At 40.0% G+C, this 24357-nt stretch overlaps 1 protein-coding gene across 6 annotated transcripts in view; it reads right to left on the bottom strand.

Moving 5' to 3' along the window:
- The window catches only part of NCOA7 (nuclear receptor coactivator 7), a 92549-nt gene that overhangs the window by 19794 nt on the left and 48398 nt on the right, over positions 1-24357 (bottom strand). For all 6 annotated transcript variants that reach the window (XM_027691882.1, XM_027691909.1, XM_027691862.1 and 3 more), the window contains 5 exons: positions 7421-7500; positions 6452-6559; positions 4938-5039; positions 3748-3873; positions 1264-1448 (listed from right to left, as the gene is read on the bottom strand). In XM_027691882.1, the coding sequence (XP_027547683.1) occupies positions 1264-1448; positions 3748-3873; positions 4938-5039; positions 6452-6559; positions 7421-7500 (601 nt within the window). The remainder of the gene's footprint in view (positions 1-1263; positions 1449-3747; positions 3874-4937; positions 5040-6451; positions 6560-7420; positions 7501-24357) is intronic.

A 24357-nucleotide genomic window follows, 5' to 3' on the forward strand; every position in this document is an offset into this window, starting at 1 on the left:
AAAGAAAATGGAAAAAAAATGCTGAAAGGATAATACCAAAATAAAATGAGTAAACTACTTGGCAGAATATGCCACATGGGTGAAGAAATAGTACATGTGTAATAACAATGTGCAAGTCAACAGAAGTTCAGTAACAGAAAATCACAGGACATGTATTTAGCTGCTGGAATTTAATTCAAATCATATTAATACTGTAATTTCCCAAACCTGACAATGAGTCAATCTCTACAACCATCCATGCTTCCCTAGTCAGTACAAATGTATTTTTGAGAAAAAGCAAATTGGAGATAAGTCGTGTCCTGTTTGAACATATTTACTGCAAAACAGTAACAGGTAACAGAGTTGGTGTTTTTTTCCTTTTATTTGTCTCCGTTACTCAAACATACTGTTTCAATGTAGCTTCCTCAAACTTTTTTTTTTAAAGCAGGACAATCATAAAACACTTCAAAATGGAAAATTCTGAAAAAAATCTATCATCATAAAACTTGAGCTCTTCATTACTGCAAAAAAGTCTGAAGTGAATGAGAATACAAGATCCTCATCACTTAAGGTTACTAAGAAGTTACTAAACACTCTAGTAATGAGCATAACAAGTATCTAGAAAGTTTTTCTTGAAATGAGAAAATGGAGGGAAGTTGAAGAATTCCACTGATCGAAGAGGTATTGCCTGTAAGAACAAAACCTTGCTTAAAACAAATACATAAGCACTGCCTAGTCTATGCATAAAAGAAAGTAGCTCACCCAGAAAGTCTATTATGCATTATAGGTTATAACTATCGATGCATTTCTGGTTTGAAATAGAAGTATTCCATAGACTGGCATTTCTGTAAGTCCTGAAGATGGCAGTTAAGGTGCTGTTATCTTTAAAAGTTTTAAATACTCCTCTCACAACAGTCCTGGTAGCACAGTATTGGTCCAAATCTAACCCCATCTGCTACCACTGAAGTAGCCCTAGAGATAGGTCAGTGCAAGGGCCCAGCCACAGCGTGACACCAATGCTTTTATTAATTACTGGTTTGTACTGGTCTCCTTTGCACTCTGGTTCTCATATCCATGACCAATTTGCCTTTAATGCCACTTTAGTGTTCTAAAAAGAAAGTGGAAGAACAACACAAGTGAATCATTCCTTTGCTGGCACTTTCCTCCCCTGTTTTTTATTCTGCTGCATTAAAACTCTTCCCCTCCATTCCCCCCTCCCCTGCCCCTTTTCCATGACCCTTACTGAAAATCTACAAATATAAGTTCAGGAAGAACACTCCTTACGATGGCAATGCATCTTTAATCTTCATGTGAGAGATGTCATTGTAGAGAGCTATTGAGACAACCTCCTCCATGGGGCAGATGAGCCCATATTCTTCACAGCCATTCTCAATTACCAGAGGATCAGATTTATGTGGGTCAAACATGATATTGTTTGGAGTTACTATCATGACTCCTCCAACTACACCCTAAAATAGAAGAGAGAGTTAGCACATCACATATAATGCACTTATCATTTATTACTGGATTTTAGGCTATTATCCTAAAAAGCAAAACATCTTTCCTGCCTCTTTATACTGTGTCATACAATCTTTGCTAACAAAACATTCTGTTTTCCAATTGCATCAAGTCAGACATTGTAAGGAGAACAAAGAAAAAAGTGTCTTAGTAACAATCAAGTTCTTTGCAGGTAAGGAAGAACATCTGAATTATTCAACTTTCAGTGCTGACTACTACAAGATAAAAATGTGACTGTTAATCAATCTCTAACAAAATAGATTAGTGGATTTATTTTTTTAAAGAAGGATGTAGTTTTTTATTCTAAATGCAGCCATCTTCATTTGATACATGAACTTACATGCAACCAGCACACCTGAATGCAGTCTTACTCATGGAAATGTCCAGGCTACTATGCTAAGCTACACTATAGGTCTCCTTGATCTAGTCTCCCAGAGGTACATGCAAAAAGCTTCTCTCTATAGGGATCTGATACGAGAGATCTTCTCCCCAAACTAGAAGCAGCTTCTACTACCGATCCAAGCATATTTTGCACAGCTGTAGAGGACATATTTAATTCTTCAAAACGTGCTCTACCCATGAATTTGAAAGAGGCTGCATCAGCCATTACTCAACATCAACTCGTGGCAACTGACCATTTTTCAAGATTTACAAAGGAGATTTCCAATGTCTCTCTCCTGCACCCTCTCCTTCAGAGGAGTTACAAAATTCACCAGACCAACTCAAAAGCTGTGTGTAAATCATGACAACTGACAAAGAGGAGCCACAGATCAACTGGAATGACTCACACTGCAGATATTATTAACTATTCAAGGTCATCTGCAAGGCAAGCCAAGGAAATCTCACAAATAGGCAGGTAAAAGACCACCAGCTTGGTTTGTTTCGTTGGTTTTTTTAAATAAGTAAGATATCAAGCTGATGGCTTGGCACTAGCAAGTGAGTACATGAATGCCTGCTCCTCTGTAAAGCAAAGTCTGTACATAGTTCACATTTGCTTTTCCTGTACTACCCAGTTCACAAGCCTGGTTTGTGTTTGGGTCAAAGTATCGAAGCCAAATGCAGAGACATGTAATGTAACTCTAGTATAGCCAGAAAAGCAATACATCAATAGGCTGTGCTTCCCATTGCGGGAAGCAAGGCAACAAGGGATTTTAGCTACACTGGCAAAGAAGCCATCTCTTTTTAAATTGTTCTGACTGCAAATTACTTTTTCAGTCCCGCAGCCATAAAACTGACAATCTGTATCCTCTGCACCTAACAAGCATCACATACAAAGCGACAGTATTGCCCTAATTTACATGCGAGACACCAAGCAGTTCTCTATTACTTTCTACAAAATAGCAGACTGCAAAATTGCAGAGTGGTTAAATACAGTCTACATCCACTGAAGCCAGAAACTGTAGGTGTAAACAGATCCATCTTAGTCAGGACTAAGGTAAAAAATACGTTGAAATGACAATGATTAGCATATCCAGTGTTATAAATTCCAGACAATTTGAAAACCCAAACATGCAGACATCTAACTGAAACCAGAGTCAACAAGAGTAGATATATCAAAGTAGGCAGTTCAAGAAGACAGTGTCTTGCAACCTTAAGAAACAAAGCAGGTTAAAATACTACCCAAGCTTTGTGCCTTTGCTTCTAAAACAGCTGCTGTAATTTAGGGTTTGCAGTCCCGGTGCTTACACAAAACAGAAAGAAAAGGTTGTATAAAGCAATATTTATCTTTTTATTAGGGCTTGCACAACACTAATTAGAAAGTGCAGAAGCAACATGGACATATTTGGAAACACTGCTCTGGGAATAGTTAAAATTTATCTTCAAGTCATAAATGAAATAGATTGGCATGTACTCATTTTATAAAGCTGTTGCACAATTTGATGGAACTTGGACAACTAATCCTGACATGTCATAACTCTGAAGTGCAGTTTTCTCTCTGTATGCACTCTATAGCAATGCACTCTTACACAGATAATTGGTAAGACATAGTAATGGAATAATGACGGGTAGAAGAGCTATTCTTTCATAAAGCTATTAGCATAACAAATTAAACAACTGAAAGAACAAAATTATACAGCATATTATCACAGTATCGATAAGCACAGCAGTAGCAGATAAAGCCAACATAACATTTACATTCTTTAAAAACATAGAGCACATTTGACTCCCCCACTATTCATCTCTCACTTATCCAAAGAGATTTTGCTTTTAAAGACTCTCGAACAATGCCCAAAATCAGGTTTCACCTACCTTACCATCTGTGAAGTAACGACAATTCATTTTTAAAAATTTGACAACCACAGGCTCATCCTCTTCTGAAGTAGAGGACAAGACTCTCTCAACTGGTTTGAAAGCCTTTCTTGCCAAATCAGCATCCTTAGAAAAGAAAACGTTCAATGCAGAGCAACAGAATCAGAATACTATACTTTTAGATTTTGAAAAACTAAAAGGCCAGGTTCAAACAACTATTTTCCTTTTGCTTAAGGAAGAAAAGCAATGGTTATGTATGTATGTATGTTCACTTCCCACAGCATCCTGTATGGAAAAAACCCCTTCTAACATTACAAAAAAACCTCCATACAAACAACAGGTAAGAAATTAAAAAATACCAAGGCAAGTCAGCTCACCAAAATTCAGTGATGCACTCTCATTAAGAGAGGGCCTGCCCTGCCACATCATCTACACTGACAACCTCTGCTCATAGAGCCCTAGTGCGATTCCCCATGCAGGTGGCACAGAGGCATAAGGCTAAGGTTAAACACAATTATTCACTCCAAGCTTCTCTCCACTTTCCTTTTCATTAGTTATGGATTTGAAATAACTAATTACTATCAGCCAATATTAAAGATGTTAAAGGCAGCTAAACTGCCTAAAACTACTGTCTAAAAATCATCATAGCCAATCATCCTTCTAAAGAAAATGAAAGATCAGCTGTGCCAAGGCCTTTCACAAAGGTTAAATCCTGCAGTCTTGTCTAAAGACAAGTCTATATATGGGTACCACCATAATATGTTTAACTAGAAAGATACTGACTGCTCAGACTAAACTAACAGCCTCTCTGTTCAAGGATCCCAATGCAGGATTCAAGACTCTGGACCGCAGAGCAGCATAAAAATCTCCAGTGTGAAAAACGAAATAATTTTTCATATTTAACTTTCTATTCTTTAAAAATGACACACTGGACTATTTTCAGTTGTTTTGATAGACTCCGGGCCCAATTGAACTTGTAATGGGTTCCTAAGCTCAGACAGAATTTCCTTACTTTGGAATTTTTTTTAAGATATGGTAAATTTTGTAGTACAGCAAATTAATTTTACACAATACACTACACACAAGGCCTGTAACCTCAAAAAACTGCTATTTACGCAGCCTTGAATCTCAACTTCAGAATCGGAAAATATTTTGAGAGTTTAAGACCAGTGAACCCATGTTTGACTTACAGGGAGTTTATCATATTCAGCATCTGATGATGAAGGAGAAACAGGAGCACCAGGACTAAAAGACGACAGTCTTGCAGCGCTTGTCTCTGGCACAAAGAGAATCTAAATACAAACACATTTCAAAACAGTAAGGCACAAGCTGTGAAATGTTATTCAATATAAATACTGCATTCTTCTAGAAAGACACCACAATATTGATCACTTATGACTGCAGTGCACTCCTTAACAACTACTTATTCTAAAGCCCTTCACAGGTGATGATAGTGGGGCACATGCAGGTCTAATTCCAGGATCTAGCTCTACATTTTGTTTTGCAGCACAGGCAAGAGAATAAAACACATTCCACAGATTGAGAACCTCCTTTTCCCCCCCCCCAGATTTGTCTTGCAACCACCACCAACTAGAAAACAAGTAACTGCAAAATTACTATTAATAACCATTAACTTGTAAAAACAAATTCTGGTCTGAAGTAAAGGGCATTGCGGAAAAAAGGGGATTTTTAGTGCTAGAAGTTTATAACATTTCACTATGAGTTGTCTGTTTCCAAAAACATATTTGCATCTCCAAATCTAAGAAAATATTCTTTATATGAAGTAGCATTTCAGCATATAGTACAATTGTAAGGAAAAAATCCCAAATGTACAATGCTAATGTAAGTGTATATAAAAATGCAATGCTTTGTTTGCATTTCCACATTCCCTCACGGTGAACATTACAGATTTTTAGTACAGCAGTACTAGAGTTGCAGTACACCTTTGGACCTCCACCCCAAATAAGAAGAGAGTCATTTGTTCCAAGTCTCAGAGCAAAGAAAGATATTTCTAAATTTAAAAAAATGTTCACAGTTTAGTTTTAAACTAAAAATGTTCAGAAAAATGAAACTATTTTCCTTATCCCAGCTTTTGTCTGCTGGGTATTCTTAGGCAAGTCAAACCATCTCTCTGTGCCTCAGTTTCCCTATATGCAAATCAGGACACTTCAATCTCTTCATGTCTTTGAAGCAGAAGTAGAGATCTGCTCTTTATGAACCAGGTGTTAGTCTCCATATTTGCATTTCCGATACTTGACTCTCCTAAAAACATTCTCTCTCCATTTATTTCTTATCTTACAGGAGATTAACTCATTTCCAACATAATGGCAAAAAGCCATTTCAATTTCTGTATCTAATTTTATAATTCTTTAATGCATTATATATTGCATTTATTTAGACTTGCCAAGAATTCAACTCCCTTGCAACAGCTGTATTACCTTCTTGAGCTTTAGAGTCATCTTAAAGCTTTAGTGACAGCACATAAATAACAAGCCAGATATGGCAATTACAAAGCTCTCCCTTCCCCCCCACTCCAAGTAATGATCTACTAAGTTTCACTTTGAGGGAGGGCTTTAAATTACTGCCCCTCATCCTTGTATCTATGTACCTAAAAGATATATCTAAGTGCTAAAAAGCTTTTAAATACACAGCAAATAATAATGTTTCAGGTATTAAAAAAATCCCAAATAAATAAAAGATTTACCTGGCCTGGCACAATGGTCTGCGTGAAAAGCTTATTGAGCTCCACAAGCTTGTTTGGGGTGATGTTAAACTTTAATGCTATGCTGTTTATGGTGTCCTGATTTCCAGCCTGAAGAAAGAGTTGAAGCTTAAGATATAGTGAAAACATTCAGCACACCAGCTGAACCAAAACCCACCTAACAGACTGTTTTCAGGAAATAGACTTGATGACCTCAACACACCCTCTATTTAACAGCTTAAGTGATAAACCAGCATAAAAAAAAGACACAACTATTCTCTCATACCATACAGTAGATAAAGTGCTGAGGTGTTACAGATGTCCCTCTCCTTTCCTGTTAAAACCTTAAAGCAGCACCACTGTATTTAGAACTGGTCTGGCAAGGAGAGCAAGGTCAAACACTGCAAAGTTCACTACACCTCTGGCAGTCACAGCACATCCAGCATTTGTGTTGTTCCCAGCTGGGACACTCCCCTTCCACAGCAGCTCTGCATGATAGAGAGTTGAGTGCAGTCCCTGTTTAGGGTCCTGACAGCTCACACAGACTTTCTGAGCAGAGCTAGTCCTCTGAGCCGCCACAGCAGCATGCTGCTGTCCTGCTCCAGCATAGCCAAAGAGGTCTCACCATTTCGAGACCAAGCACAGGCCAACCACTTGATGACCTTAGCAACACTGTGGAATGGAAGTATTTTTCAGAATAACAAAACAATTGCTCTACTAGAGAGCTATAATGCAGAAGTAAAAATAGAATTGGCAGCTGCAAGAAAAGACAGAGGACCTGGGCTGAACAGATTCAGGATGTCAGCCTAGCTCTCCCCATACAACAATATTTGGAGCAATCCCTATTGAGACAGGTGTAAACTTCAAAATTATTTACTAAGTGCTTTCAGTTTTGTGCCACTGCCTCCCTCTTGACCTCAACAGCTCCACTTTCAAAAAGCAGATACAAACACACCACAAACCAATACTTACAGTGTATTCTATGGTACCATGGGGTTTCTGAGAAACCATTTTCTTCTCTTTCTTTTCATTGGTTTTGTTTTGATTGTCATCTAAAGAGCAAAAAAAAATTCAAGTAATTGACTTTCAAGATTTTTGTCTTTCAGCATGTTTTGAAAGTGATCTACAGGATGTGCAAATAGGAGCTGTGAACAGGAACAAGAGAAGACATTAAAAATACTTATTAGGCCTTAAAATTGCATTGTAAGGCAAGCAGAACATCAAGTACAGCAGACTTAGTAATCATTCAGGAACTCTGCAAGAGTAACGTGTACATGATACCATATAATTACAGTACTTCTTCTATGTTTTTCTCTGTGATTCCTACATAATTCAGCTGTTGGATGCAAATACTTTGTACCAGCAGATGAACGGATGCACTGCTACTACCTTGGCACAAATACAACAAATACTGGTTAATCACCACTTCACCACAAGTACATTATATTTAAATACTATTCTGAACTCTGAATCTAAAAGTATGCCAAGAGTTCTGCAAAACATGCATGTATACGGTCAAGCATGAGAAAGCACAAAGCTTGTGCAGAAGACGTTTCCTATCAGCTGCAGTACAAAACCCACTGCCCTTGCAGAAACCCTTGCAGGACCCAAAAGGCACTCAGGAGCTCTCAGCAGCATGAACAAGGTAGAGATTTCCAATTTTTACTACAGCAGTGGGTGAGTGAAGCCAAGGATCAGGCATGATGCCAGCTGCCCAGCCAGCCCCAGCCCCATGGGTCTTGCTTTCCATAGCCAGACCCAGACCCAGACCTACATACCTGGGGGAGGTGAGGGCAGCATGCAGCCCCAGCTCCAGGAGTGGGGATGGGGCACGGTGAGGCAATTCATGGCTGCCCCACTCGCCCAGCCTGATTGCCTCAACCCCTCAGGAAGGTCCTGCTGCCTCTGGCAGGTTGCTGCAGCCTGGACAAGATGGGAAGAGGCAAGAAGACAAGGCAAGGCTAGGCCCAGCAAAACCAGCAGCCAGAACCAAGAGCCTAGAGACGCTGTCCTTCTGGGAGGACTGTTCCTGTGGTCCAAGCTGGCAGCTCTGGAAGATCAGGAGGGAAAGGACAGGGAATGGCAGCACAGGGCTTCTGACTTGCACTCAGGCTTTGCTGCAACCTTTGCTATTTCCAGGGAGCAAGAGGCAGATAGTAAAAAGAAGGGCGAGGACTGGCCTGCCCCACTGTAATGTACACAAGAAACAAGGAGGAGTCGAGAATCATGCTGCACCTGATCCTTCTGCCGGCCCATGTCCACAGCAAGATTAGTGCTGTGGAGCTGCCGCAGTGTCTCCCAGAGGCTACTGGAGGGACCATCTCCTTCAGTCAGAAGAGACTCACAAGAGCCCTGAACACACATCCAGGCAGTACTGCCAGCTTACCCCACTCCCCACCTGTCAGGGATGCAGTCATGAGAAGTGCACTGGTTAGGGATACAACAGAGGCAGAAAACATGTAGGGACCTAAACATACACAATTTAAGTACATGTGGATAGTACACACGGTGTGAAGGACAGAGGTAGAAAGAGAAAGATCAGGATGATGCTGGCTTTTCTCTAATAGCATTTTGGGACAGAGCATCAATCATCTCAGATATTTCATCTCTGAGACTGGAGACCCACAGTGAAACTTTTTCTGACCATTTGTATTTTCACCATTGTTTCACCACCTTCCTATGATCAAAGTCAAAGCAGTCTGCGCTGAAGGATGGAAAAATACGTAAAGACAGCATTAGCAGGGCACAATATTAAACTATCAGAAAGAAAATGACAATATGAACACAAAAAAAGTGACAAATACTGGATGTTTTCTTTTTCCATTATCTACATACAACTGCCAGTATGGCACAATGCTGCCTGAAGAAGCTCCCCCAATTAACAATGAGTGAGTATACACTATTTTGTGCTAATAGGAGGTACCATTTTGGTTACTCCAGGATAACTAGAACTACATATCACACCCATGCAGGCAAACCACCTAAGCTGTTTGCAACCTATGACTGGAGAAAGAAAAGAAAGGCTGATAGGTAGACTTAATCTTCTAGTAAATTATTTGGTCTAGCTGAAAAAAGTAGACAAGTTTTCAGATATTTTAACCTTTACTTATATCTGAAACAGTACACAAGGTAGGAAACAGTTAAGAGCAATTATTTCACGCTAAAGTATCCCAGACAGATGTAGGGACAGAGATTTTGTACCTGTTGAACGTGAAAAAGTTTAAGCCTGGGTGTGGATGGGAGAAATAACAATACGCAATAAAACCAGTTTCTCTGAAGAGCTTATGATGTTTGGTATTAGCTAAACATTTTTTGTTCCAAAGCTTTGTCTTTGGAAATTGTGACTGAGAGCTGAGCATGACAGCAACCACTATGCCACTGTGGCAAAAGATGACCACAAAATAGCAATACAGACAACCTTCTCCCCTACAGTTTCCTCCCTGGGAGATAGGACACCTCTCTCTCTCCCCCTGTGAAATACAGTGTATTTTCCAGGTCCCCCTAATTGCACAGACTGTAAAGTTTGGAGATTAAAAAATACTATCCAGTACAAAGTTGTAACTTGAAACGCTGTGTTCAAAGGAGACATACAATATGCTCTAGTTCTTGGCTGACAGGACTGTGAGTCTATTTAGTAGGGTCCTAAACACAAGCATGGTGCAATACAGAAGAGTGAACTAAATATGCACGCATAGTTGAAAACCCCAAACCATACAGACAAGAAAAAAAGTTCAAAAGTCAAGCTGAGTTTAGACTAAACATAATACAGTCCTCCTTTTGCCAATAAATGTTAATAAATTCCAAATAAGTTGAACAATTAGACACTTGCTTTTCTTGCACATCTATGTGCAAGAATATATGTTGTATAGCCTGTTTAGCTACAGGCTAAAAGAAGCAGTCACAGTCTGTGCACTTACTTGTCTTCTGAAACCAAAACCTTACCCTTTCTGTTTGGATGCTTTTTTTCTTCTACCCTCTACTCCATTTTTTTTTTCCTACCCCGACAACAAGGAGCTCTGAACACCGTTCTTACACTTGAGCCTAGCTACTAGGCAGGCTTGGGCAATCCAAAACCATATCATATCAATTTGAGTAGTGCAAAGTCTTAACTAGTCTATATTTTTAATTGCGCATATAAAGATTTAAAATCATAAATTAAAAAATTCAGACCTTCGGAATAAAAAATTGCAATGAATCCATTTAATTTGACAGGTACTGCTATGCCCCACATACTGTACATGTAGCGAGGCCAAGGTCACAAATTGTGCTCTACGTGAATGGTTTACAGCACAGTGAGTGGGAAGCCTGGCTAAGCACACCACCATATACTATCTCTCCAGTTCCCTTATCTTCTCTCATTTCTCCTTCAGGAAGCCAATCTTTTTCTGACATGATCTGAAGGTAATAGCTCTAGTAGTAGTCCCAAAGGCACCCAGAGCATATGCAGGCATGATGGAGTCCCTCAGAAACCACATTTCTTTCAGGCAGAACTAGATGAAGAGTTCCACAGGCTTTAAAACAACTGCCACTGTCTACTTTTTGAACATTTGCTTAGTGGTGAAATGACTCATGGTTCTGCCTCCCAAGTTCTTCTGCATTGCATGTACACTGGAGATGGGATTGCACGACAATGAGAAGTTACTAGGTGTTAATGCAAATTTGATCACACTGCATTTTTAGGAAAAGGGCAGTGTGGGTGGACTGAACCTCTCTGTGGTTCCAGGAAACATGCAAAATAAGAATTATGTAAAAAAAAAAAAAATGAGCAGAGAGAAGAAGAATGCCAAGAGAGAACAGGCAAGGAAATACAGGCCTACTGAAAACAGACAGGCCTAGAATGGGAATTTTTCTGCTCTTAATGATATATTTGTATCCCAGTTTCCTAGCAGACTCTTCACATTTCATTTAGCAGTGCTAAGGGAAACCTTACAAAAACCAGTTACCTAAGAGTAATTTGGACAGCAACTATTGAAGGAGTATAATAAAGAGGTTAATCAGTTTATCATCCAAAAGACCTTGACGCATGATAGGAGAATTACACCTCTGCAACTGTGTAAATAGCTCTATAAGTAGACAGAATAGGTCAAGGAGCATCAGCAGACTCTAAGGCTGCCCACACTGATGTACAATACCATCACCATCAGTGTTACAGACTAACCTGCTGCCAGTCAAAATCAGGGCAAGGTTTCACAGTGCTGGCAGTGACAGCTGAACATGCCTGACAGGTCCTGAGCCAGGTCCTGATGTCTGGTAGCCCAGCAGGAATGCTGAAGTAAACAAGGGGCCAAAGGACTGACCATTTCCCACACCTGGAAAACAAACTCAGTATCCTGAGAGGACAGGGGCAATGGCATACTTAGTGCAAAAGTCCATTTTACTCATTAATCTCTGTCTTACCAAAGACTTAGGCTGTATGTAAATAAGATGAATCTTTCCCCTGACTAGTCCCCTTGGCTTCTAGAAATCATAAATTTCCCAGAGTAGAGTAGCAGCATTCACTCAACTGCCCTGTCCCTTCAAGACCTTCACATCAGCCCTATGCCAATGAACCCCACGATGTGCTACATAAATTATTGCTTCCATGATGCGCTACACAAATTAGTGCTTCCCTTCTTGTACTTTATACTTAATTTCGCTAAGCATCGTAATTAATGTTAGTTTAAGGGTGAACAAGTCGTCATTCACCTTCTGCATACCATTCATGATGTCACAGATTTCTAACATCTTTTCTTAGTTATTTCACTTTTTCTGGTCAATACTTTAGACTTTTTCCAATTTCTCTGACCACACAGGCCATACTTCTTGTTAGCTTTTCTTCTCCTACTATATCCTTTTTAAGATGGATGAAGAAACCAAACACAGACTATAAGATATGAAAAAAATATTAATTTGTGCTGGTGACATAATAAGGGTTTCCTTAAATTTGTATGTACTGGTAATTTTTCCACATCACACAGCAGTCATACTTTTCCACACCGCTCAGTACGTCACTGCTGGTTTAGGACATTCCAGTCCTACATCTCTACAACAGATTTGTTAGAAGTAATAAAACTATATTACTACAGTCTAGCCAAGCACCAGGACAAAGGAGTGAAAATCTGCAGGTAGCTTAAAAGAATCTAAAATGCAATAAATTCAGGGGAGAAGAGTTATCACTCAGAGTAACCTAATCAGAGTACTGATAAGAAATTAAGCAAACAAGGCTTCCTGGGGTAGTTCCCTTATCAGTGAATGAGACCTGATACCAATTACGTTGACAGAGACGGGGTTAGTATCACTTAAGTCATTCTGGAGAAATTCAGAAATCTCAAGAATATGAAAGTCCAGCTTGGGATGGCAGAGGAGGAAGACAAATCAGTCTGTCTGAACAATTTATTCCATTTCTACTTTCTACACTGACTTTTTAATAACTTTCAGCAATTCTGTTATGTGCAGAGTAGTGAATAGGATGATTTGTGACTTAAAGCACCTCTCTGGTTCTTCCCAGGACTCCTGAAATGAACTGAACAGCATTCACATTGCAATTATTAGTTTAAAATAAAAAGTTCTTCTTTCAGGTCCTGTCGCGTGTGAGTGAACCCCACCACCACAAGAGCCAGATTCCTGGTTTGGGACACCTCCCACCCACTCTAACATTTCAGCACTTTCCAGAGGATGCAGCAGACTCTGAGACAGATATTATCCCAGCCCCATTTCCCCCCCTTTAGGTAGCTGCAGCAGCTAAGGGGCATATCCATAGAAAGGTTTTTTGGCTATCTCATCAGACCTATCTCCCTGAAGAAAAGCAGCGAGTTAGACAGAAACATTCCCTGCTCAGATTTGGGTAGTGTGCTGCTACCATATTAAAAGAGAAGAAAAATCCCTATACCTTTTCAACTCCGGTGTCTGTTTTTGTTCTGCTTCCGACTTTCCCTACAGTCTTCTGACAAGCCCTCACCTTTACTTCTGCATATTTTACTCTACTGAATCATATTCTTGTTTGGTTTCCTCCTTCACTACTGTTGAAGTCCCTCAAAACAAAAAGGCAACTGTCATCCATTATGACCACACCTGTGCTCCTTCACCAGTGAAACTTTTGCCATAGGAAAATAGCAATTCCCTGATCAGTACAAATCCAGCCACATGATTCTGAAATATCTATGCCTTGAATAACTTTTCTCTATTCTCAATAAAAACTGATTCTCCACTAATTATTTTCCAAGCAAGTCTTTCAAAGGAATAAAGAGATCTCCAGAAATACAGAGCCTAAACGAAAAACAACAAGCAGTTCAAAGAAGTGATATAAAAAAGGTAGTAACTCCTGCTATAAGGTATTTAAAAGCATAATTCAATGAGAATTTGGCTATTGGTATTCATGCAATATTCACATATTGCAACTTCTACATGAAGGAACTGAAATTCCCTCTTTACTTAACTTCTTCGTCCCCAAATTATGGCTTTAGCTCCTTTGCAGAAACACAAAGCAATGCTACATGGTTAATGTTTGAAAGTTTGTTACCACAATACACTGCAATAGAATGTGAAGTGACTTGTTCCCCCTACAGTTAAAGCAACGAAGGACCCTTTGTCATCCTTCCCCCACAGCCACGAGCTGGGCTGGAGGACAGACAGCACCTGCACTTGGGCAATGAGGTATTTTTGGGCAATAGGACACAGAGGGATACCTGCACACCCAGAAAGCCCTCCAGCTGAGCAAAAGCAAAGGACCCCAGTGCAGCAGAGCTCCTCCCACCAGGAGCCTTGCAAGGAGACATTGCAGCAGCATCACTGCCACTGTTTTGCCAGCACTTGAACAAGGTGGACACCTAACAGGAGACACAAGCCCTGCAGGGGCAGTGCAGAGGGGTGAGCCACGTATCAAGAGTGCCAAGCTCCAGGCAGCTAAGCAGCTCTCGTGTTTAAGGTGGCAAGATGTGCACTGCTGCATCCAAAGTTTCACTAGTGACAATCTGCTTGAAAAGGGAGTGGAAATATCTAGTTTAAAGGTCACTGAGGTTTAGGAAAAGGGAGGGAAGTAGGAAGTGGAATACAAAAAACACCCCCTCCACTCAATTTCAGAGGGAGGTCACGCACTCCAACTGTCAGGGGGAAAATATGAAAATTATTGTAAAGAAACAGTGAGATGCAGCCAACAGCACAGTGCTTTTGCTCTAAATCTCAGCTGGAAATCTCTGTCCTGTGTGACAACAGTTGAAATGTACTGAAATCAGAGTACTGCTGAAATGGTGTGTCACTGAGCAGCCAGAAAAAAGCACTGAAGAAGGATGACTAGAAGGCTCTTTATACTGAATGTGACGGTCAGAAGGGAAGTTGAAAGGAGAGGAATTTGCAGTGCTGTGCACAGGAAGGACAAGCAGAGGATGTCCAGTAAAGGCAAAGGTGAAGGGTTGCTGGCATTTGCTCTAAGACTGAAGACACAAGCATGATGCAGATCAATTGATAACCTCTTATCAGATAGGAAACAGATGTACTTCTGCACATAGAGATCAGAACTTAAGAAACAGGTCATAGCAACATCTGCCAAAGTGCAGCAAGGCTGTAGAGAAAGCCATTCTAGATGCATGTGCCTTGCTGATGGAGACTGCACAACTCATCCTCTTATAATAGGGGATGCTGATGGGCAGGACAGCCTCTGCCTCCAGCTCTTGTGAAACTTACCCTGGGGAAAATGGAGATGAGTGACTACCAGAGAGCTCTCTCCCACCTTTCTGCAGATGCAATGCAGCCTATCTGCAATGTGAATATTTGGAGTCACAAGGAAGAAGGAAGGAGAGAACATGAAGGCAGGGGGTGAAGTGTCCCTTGTAGCCAAAACCAAGCAACACAAGGCTATTGTGAGAGGTAAGAGGTTTCTGACAGTACAGTGAACATAGATGGAAAAATCAGAGAAGTCTTTGGGACCACCATCATGTTTTTCAGGTCTGACAAGGATCAGCCTTTGCTGCTAAATACATATTAGGAACAAGTTAAGTTATGTATTGTCTGGACAGAAGAATAGCTCCCAGCTGCACTGACTGTATCTGTCTGTCTTTGCCCCTCAGTAAACTAGTTGCACATCCTTTTCTTTTGTGGCATGGAAAATGACCTATGTGGTGCAAACGTTTCGTGTCCTAGGCCTCTCAGAGATAGACTGGGCGCATGAGCAAACATCACCTTCAGCTGTCTGTGGATCAAAACAAAAATCACATTCCCATTTGGGTTTGAGAGGGAACACACCAATACCATTTTTAAACAGCTGGTTAGATTTCAAGAAATACTTCTGCTTGTCCCTAGGGAATGTAATGTACAAAAATGGAATTATCCTAAGCCTCTCTCCAAAGGAGTGGTTTGCATTTCAAGATGCAAAAGAAAAACAGGTAAGAGAAAACAATCTGCAAGTCACATTTTGGGGAACAGTTGATAACAATTTTTAAGCCAAGTTCCCATGATGCAACTGGCATACTTCTGTATGCAAGGTTTTTGCAGACAACCGAACACCTCCTTACACAAGGGTGAAATACATACTGAGCAAAAAACCTAACAGTTGTTTATTGTATCATTAAACTATATGTGGCCTTGCTCTTGGAGGAGATTTATCTGATGTTGAGATACCAATCACAGCTTCTCTTTGGGTAGGATTTGCACAAGTGCCTGGGTCAGGTTTCCCAAGAGCAATTTAGAGCTCTGAAGTAAGTGCATCTCTCTTGAACATTTTACACTAGAGCATACTGAAGTTTTGTTCCTTAATTTATTGGAATTGACAGTTCACACTGTCACACTGTAATATGAGAAAGTGTTTGTCAAAACACCAAACACAGGTAAAGAGTACTGTCAAAACCAAAAGGGACTGCTCAGCTGCCTAAAGTTAAACACAAGTTGTACATCTGCAGATCACTGTGACTTGTCCAAGACTGTATGATGGTAGCTGGCCAAAGAGCTTCACGGCAGAGGTAGCCTTGCTTCATGTTATAAATCAGGTTATTATTTTTAAATTTGTATGAGAGATACTGTTCCCAAATAAGTATTTGTTCAAGGCAGTTATACAAATGAAAGGCAGAAATAAAAGTGGCACAGGAATTAAAAACCTACACTGGATAAAGTAATTTTCCTTACACAAAAGGAGAAAACTTTGAAGAATAGGGGGGAAAAATGTAAACAGCTCTTGGGGGGTTATTTAGAGTACATTAAATAACTAAAAGTAATGGTACAATACCTTGCACTCAAAAGCAGAGTCAATACTGCTTATGCAGAGGAAAGTATTTACAGGACAAACCAAACTCCCCCATATGCAAATACTTGAAAGAAAACGAAAGAATTGCATGTCAGGAATCATTTGATTTCGATTTACTGGATTCAACAGGAACAAAACCCACACAACTACTGAATTGACTTCAATGAAGGTGCAGTGGCCTAGAAAATCAGTTCAGTAGTTTATTTTTAAGTTTACATTTACATTGTGGCCTGATGAACGGCAGTGTCAGTTCACAGGGAGAGAAAAAACATTGCTCCAAGCAGGGAGAGGAAGCACAACACCTCCCCATTCACCAGCAGCAAAGTGTTAATTCACATTGTGGAACATCCAGCTCCTCACAGCACTCAGCTGTACTTGGAACTATCACCTAAGAAAATGATAGCCACCAGACATATGGATGTAGGCTACATCAGGCACGGGCTACTTTAAGAAAGAAATTTTAAATAGAAAACATAGACATATGAAACCTATTTATTATTCTTTAAGATTGTGAGGGACAACCAGAAATATTCAGATGGCATAAAATCAGTCAATTCATTGACAGGAGAGCAGTAAGAATGATTGACAGATATGAGGCAGGGAAGCTCTCATCAGTTTTAAAGTGGATCTTGATCAGTTTAGTCTCCATAAGAAATTATACAACAATTACTATCTTTAAGGAACTATACAACTGTTACTGTAACAAAGAACAAGATCCAGACCACAAGCAGCTCCTCTAGTACCATGAATAAACTGGTAGTATAAGCATCATGGAACTACAAGTTATATGTCCTAACAGCAGAGTTCATCATGTTCCTATGAGCTTTTCATACATTTTATAGAGTGCTCTTCACCATGCACCACATTCATATGTGAGGTTTTAGCCTGTGCAACACTATTTCAAAATTCAACACTGTACATTTGGATCAACCCACATTATCATATAAAACCAAGTTTTCAGTTCCTCACTTCTGGGGAGATTAATTTTTTGGATTATGCTTTAAACCAGTAAATAGTTTCCTAGCTTTAGTTTCTGCTCATCCTACTCCAATTTATGAACTTTCACTCTATCCCAACTTGCCTAATCCTCCCAGGGCAAGGTGGCATTTAACCAAGCTTGGTGTTAGCACTGAGGATGAGAGAGGGAAAAGAAGGATGGTGTGGGGAAGAATGAGGGAATGGGAATATGGCAGTGGGTAGGGACTGATTTTTCAAGACACTCCACCACAGCTGAAGCAGTTGGGTGGTAGATCCAAGTTCTAATTCTGTTCTTTCCTTTAGAAAAAGACAATTGATTTCTCTCTTCAATATCAGTTGTATGTCTGATCTATGTTAGCACAATTCCTTTTCTGAAGATTGTCTTGAATTCCTGCTGATGCCTGGACACAAAGACATGTGTGATACTTTTAGCCTTCCATTTCACAGACAGGTCTCTTTCTGTACATCCTGTGTACAGACAAAGCAATGGTGACACTGCTGAAAGATGTGAAAATGGTGAAAGGAGATCTGTTACAGAAAGTTTTAAGTCTAACATTGAAATGGAAATCCACAGAAAACTGCAAATGGAAAAATATTTGTAAGTGTTCTGCATTTTGCATACATGATCTAACTATACTTACTGTGGAAGTACTTAAAAACATATATTTATTCTGGCCCTGGATAGTCATAATGAAATACTGACATGACTGTAAAAATAGGAAGCAATTATCATTTTTGTGACAGGAGCTTGTTCCCATGCACTCCGGGTAACTACTTTGTGGTGTCTTCAAAACTGTGGACTATTCCTGACCTACTTTTAATTGACCACTAACTGTCTTTCCCCACTGCTATTTCACCAACCTGCAACAGCCTGTGTAAGGTGGACTTGGGAGCACGTTGTTCATCTGAGCTATCCAGAGACTGACTGAAGTCCTTCTTGACATCAACACCACGTTAGGTTAACTGCTGTCAGCAGCCAAATACCTTGTCCTCAGCCAAGTGCTTCATTCTCCTTCAGAGCAAAGTTTATGAGCGACATTTATCAGCCACACAACAGATGGTCTGCAAGCAATGGATGTCTCCTACTTAAGGGCAGATTAAATAGCTACCATCCATGAGATCTATGGATATCAGGAAAGTAATTACACAGCATCCAGGTACACACGCTATCTTCAGTCTAAGAAGTGTGAATAGCAGTCAAAGCAAAGATGTAGGAAGAAAGGCCCTTATGGGTGCACTGAAAAAGCCAGTTGGAGCTGCAGGACAAAAGGAATTTTGTGCTTTGCCAGATTTAGCAGCCAGTGAGGTCTCAGCTGTCTTATCACATGGCAACAGTGACCACACACTTAAAATAGAAGAAGCCCTACACCTCAAAAAAATAGCAAGGTGAACTACATGGGGGGAAAAAAGAAGGAAATAACCAATTAATTTCCCTGGTTTTATTTAAAAATCAGGGGAAAAAAAGTCCTACATTTTCAGTTTGATAAAGACAGTAATAAAGTATCTGGTAAGTGCTCCCTTGAATACTCTTTCCCCCCATTACTCACTGCATGTGTAAGAGCTTTTCTGTCTAAGTTGGTCACCCACAGATATATATACTCCATGCAGGTGTTTATGCTATCAACTTATAAACTGGATCAATCCACACAGCCTAGCTGAAGTATTTTGATCTTTGAACGCACTACTAAAATACGCTGTGTTACTGCGAACTGCAAGAAGAAAGCCACACGCATCTTTAGATCAGAGAGAGAAGGCTGTTCTTATTTTCTGTCACTGGCCCGGGCTATTCAGACACTTGGTATCTAATTGTGCGGCCAGAAACCCAATTCTTAGTAAACTCTACATCCTGTTTTCAGGTACTGAAGGAAATACAGGTACAGGAATAAAAGTTTTCACACCGCCTCTCTCAGACCTCTGAGTGGATGGAGTTCATTCAGATTAAGTTAAGAAACAAAACAGTGAGAATAAGAAAAAGTGAAGACTTCCATCAGAAAACACAAAAAATTCCAACATGTAATTTATAGCACATGTTTTTCAGTTTTGTTTGTGGGGTTGTGTTTTTTGGTTTGTGGTGGTTTTTGCTTTTTCTGTTTTTAGAAAAAAAACACCACATAGACTTTTCAGACTAAGCAATGGTTAAAAATCAACCTTTCACACACCTAACTTTAATTTCTTCAATGAATTTACCCTGATGGTGACAAAGACTTAATGCAAATTACTCTGTACAGCTTCCCCTGAAAGAAAACTCAACATTAATCTCCTTGAAGTAGGACTGAATTTGGACACAGGTCCACAAGGAGCTTAAACCAACCTAAGACGAAGCTGCTGCTGAAAGTGGCAACTCCACCAACCTTCTTCCTCTGCATGTTCCTGCCACCAGCCCACCACTGGTCAAGGTCACTAGATACCAACCTAGAGAAAGCAGGTCCTGCCTCTCTTTGCTAGTGACAGCTGAAGGCTGGGACTGGCACCACTCAGCTGGGCTCAGGAGGAAGACAGGCAGCACATCCTCTTCTAGCAGCAGCGCAGACACCTCAGAATGACTCTTAACTGTTTATGAAAGTGGACTCTGGGACAGATATGATGATAATTAGACCTACTTCCAGGTTTCTTATGCAAAGGTGGAGATAAAAAGAGTTGGTTTATTTCAAGAGTTGGATTATTTCAAGAGATGAGGGGATGCAGAAAAGAAGATTCAGTGAGTTTGTACTCACTTTGAGTATTAGCAGGTTGAAGAGCATTTTGGAGATAGGTGGACAAGAAGCTGCCTACTGATCTTTGTGGTCTGACAGCATTACTTGTGAATTCTGTTCAGTTAAGTGTCAGTATCTAAACGCACCTATCACAAAAGTATCACTATAAAATTTCTGACTATCCACTACAACAGGTACTCAAAGACAATACAGAGTGAGAAAAATCAACCTGTCAGCAAAACAGGTATGAGGGAAGGAATACTGAGGCATCACAAGACAAAACATGGACATTTTAGAAAACTGTGTGAAATTTTTTACACAAGCTGTTTTTCTTCATTTATTTTGCTGCTTGTACACACAACAGCTTGCCTGGGAAGGCTATGCCATGTAAGTCAACCAAGTTTCAATTATTTGCGTCTTTTTACTTAGTTTTACAACAAGCAGGAGGTTATCCATCAAGATGAAAATTTGAAGAGGATTCCACACCTGCCCAGCGCTAAGATGTTTCCATCCAAATCTTCAGAACTTAAATGCTAACAGCATTATTACTAGTACTTACTGCTCAAATCAAATTCTCCTGCCTGTGAACAAGTAAACATCTATTAACAACACAGCTTGAATATAACCTGGTGGCCTTACCACTGATCCACTGGGATTCACGATCATTTGTTCTTGTTCCAAAACAAGTCATAAGAAAACAGCTGCCTTTCAGTCATTTGTTCATTCTTTCCAGATGGTTTCCATACCCAATGCTAATAAACCAGCTTCCTGAAGCTTCTCAGTCAGCCACTGCCCATTACATCCAGTTTACATTCATATGCAAGTTATTGCAACCTTCCTGTGATTCTACATAGGCAATTATAACCATATATACTACTTTTTATGCTACTTCTGGAAGAAACAAATTATTTCCCTTTTCACTCCTCTTTGTATTTACTCTCATTTTTGCTGTCTGAAGCCAAACTGAAACACAAACGCTACGGCAAGCTCTCAGAACTTGGAAAAAATTCAGATCCTGTTCCTCTTATAGTTGTATTAAGCAACAACACAATACTGAGTAGACCAGTTTTTAAATTACTTGGATTACTTAGAATAGAAAATACTTCGCTACACAAATAGGGCTCACCAAATCAAGTCACCAGAGATTAGGGCTGATTACTGCTAGCTAATTACCAGCAAGAATTTGTAAAGATTTTCTCTTTTATTAAAAATTCTTTTTGCCTTTTTATGACTAGCACCTTAATTAGGTCCTCAACTACATCCTACTGTTTTGTACTAGGTAATACAAAAGACAAAACCAGGACTCATTAAATGAAGGAAGTTTAAATTTTCAACTCAATATATATTGAAAAGTCCACTTCAGATTAAGCCTATTTATCAGGCCTATTACTTAATGTGCGTTCAGTAAGTGCCCCGCCTTTTGATTAAATTTAAATTCTCTATAAGTTTTCACTGCGTGGCAAGTAACTTTTAACTTTGAAACAGAGTAAGTACTGCTGGCATCATGGGTGTTGCCTCTGCTGTTTCTGTGCCCGTCATGGCAAATCTCACACATTATGAGCGATGGAAATTGCTATGCCCTCTCTATTTTATTTACTAAAATTTGTTCTTGGCCAGCTACCCAGAACATTCACGGGCTTGGTAACTGCACACATGCTGCACTGCTCCTGTATTGCCCCCTGCTCCAGTGATGGCAGGGACTATAAGTCAAAGAAAGGCTTCTGTTTTCTGCCTCTGGCACCTCCTGCTTAACATACGATACGCTATCTCATTAAACTGGCACATACCATTTTCCTTCTCATGATGTTTAGGACTCCTCTTTGTTTTGGATAGAAATGAGAGCTACAATAAGAAGAGGTTTTGTTAATCTCACCTCCCACTCACTGCAGAAATTGAACACCATGCAGTGAACGAGAAAGGATGGCTTTATGATTACAGAGTAGAACAATTGCTAGTCAACTGGACTGTATTTTGTTGACAAAAGTAACTCTGTGATGTGAGATAACTCACCTAAACCAAACTTTTATTTAGGATGTATTCTTTAATGGAGACCAATTCCTCACATATGTCAAATGCTTATATTCTCAAGCAAAATCAGTAGAATCTAGGAATATTATGCACATCTGATAGAAAGACATATTATATCATGATGGAATAAGTATATGGATGAAATTTAGTGTCGTGTTTGACCACTGTTACACTGACTACTTTCAGAAGGTCACACACAGACGCTGTTTCAGTGTCTTCAGCGGCAAAACACAAACAAATATTTTTATCCAGTTTAGCAATTCCTGACCGGAATCATGCTTTCCGAATCTCACAGAAGTCAAGTCAACATCTTCCAACAAAAACAGACTTCCCCGAGAAAGTGTATCTGAACCAAGCAGCCATACTGCAGAAGTAGGTCAACTAGGTTATCCCAAGAAGAAAGAGGGAGCATCCTGGTCACAGAGTATAGCAGCCAGACTGCCTACCTAACCACTCCACTGTACCAGACAGACATATCCTTGGAAGTCTGAAAGCAGCTTTCTGCAGCAACAACAGCAGAAAGGGTAAGACAAAGTTAAAAAGCAGACTACCACATAAGCCAAGAGAGGAGGCAAAAATAAGGAGAAAGGAGCATCATTTCCACTGGTCTTCAGGAACAAACAACAAGCAGTATTAGCACCTCTGTTGTTTTAAGGCAAGAAAACAAGGGCTGTATCTGCAAAGCAATGTTTATTGGGTGAGATTTGGAGGCTGAATGGTACAAATTATTCCAGAAGTATAGTGACACTGAAAAACAGTGCAAATGCTAAGTGAAAACGAAAATATGAGGCTACGCAGGAGAAATCTTAGGAAGAGTAGGACCTGTTCATTCATTCAGCAGGGCCCTAAGAGAAATGATCAATACTGTGTACCATCAGGTTATTTGTAACAGTGCCACGACAATGCTAACAGATATGCTGTATAGAAGAGTCTTGGTTGGGACAGGGTTGCTGGAGGATCCCTTTCTAGAGGATGCTTGAGTGCACCTCTTCCTGCTCAGCTCGGTGGTGCCACCCGACGGCTGCAGCCATTAACACGTCACATCTGAATACTAGGCGAGCAGCTCCTCACTCCACTGCTGCACTTCCACTTTCCTCAAATAATCAAAGTCTTTTAAACACTCAGGGACAACCACCATTTGCAGTTCTGCACAGACTTCAGAAGCTGTGTTACAGTCTTCCCACCGGAGAAGAGGGATTTACTGAGTCAACAAACTCCTCCTGACAGTGTCATGCCTGCACGTTACCTATTAAAAGGCACGGCATTCAAAGTGGAAGTCAGGATGTCACTGTCTGCATTTCCAGATTCATAAAGGTCAACACATTCACAAGCTTCTAATGAAGTGATGTGGTGTGCAAGGAAGAAACTAAACTCAGATGTGATGTTCCTTCCCCCATCTCTTAGCACAATAAATAAAGAAGGATTTATTGTCCTGTAAAATATGAAAGGGATATTATTCAGAGGACAGTGGTCTTCACTCTGTTAGACTGACTGACACAACTCTTCTAGATTCATATTGTCTTATGACAGGACCTCCATTAAGCCACAAAATAAAGTACATATATCATGAGAATATGCAAGGCTGTTGCTACATTTAATAGATTTTTCTTCTGACAAAGAAAACTTTAGTATTTTGACAAAGTGCAGAAAGTATTTAGAAAAAAAGAAAACCAGTAATTCCTGTATCAGATTTTCTTAAAGTTAGAATCATAGAATTGTTTGAGTTGAAAGGGGCCTTAAAGATCACCTAGCTCCAACCCCACTGCCATGTTCTAGACATTACTCAAGGCTGGGTAGTTGGGAAGGAACAACCACCAAGAACCCCAAGCCCTTGTGAAAACACAACCAGAAAAGTGGTTAACAGGGGGAGAGAGAGAGGGGGAGAGAGAGAAAGCACATTTTAGTCAGAACACCTCAGAAACATCAATAAAGGGACAAGTCAGAAGGGAAAGAAAAAACATGTTGGGGGGAAAAACATGTTGGGGGGAAAAACATGTTGG

The sequence above is a fragment of the Neopelma chrysocephalum genome, unplaced genomic scaffold, assembly GCF_003984885.1.
Source record: "Neopelma chrysocephalum unplaced genomic scaffold, ASM398488v2 Primary Assembly neopelma1_23, whole genome shotgun sequence".
Taxonomy (NCBI): domain Eukaryota; kingdom Metazoa; phylum Chordata; class Aves; order Passeriformes; family Pipridae; genus Neopelma; species Neopelma chrysocephalum.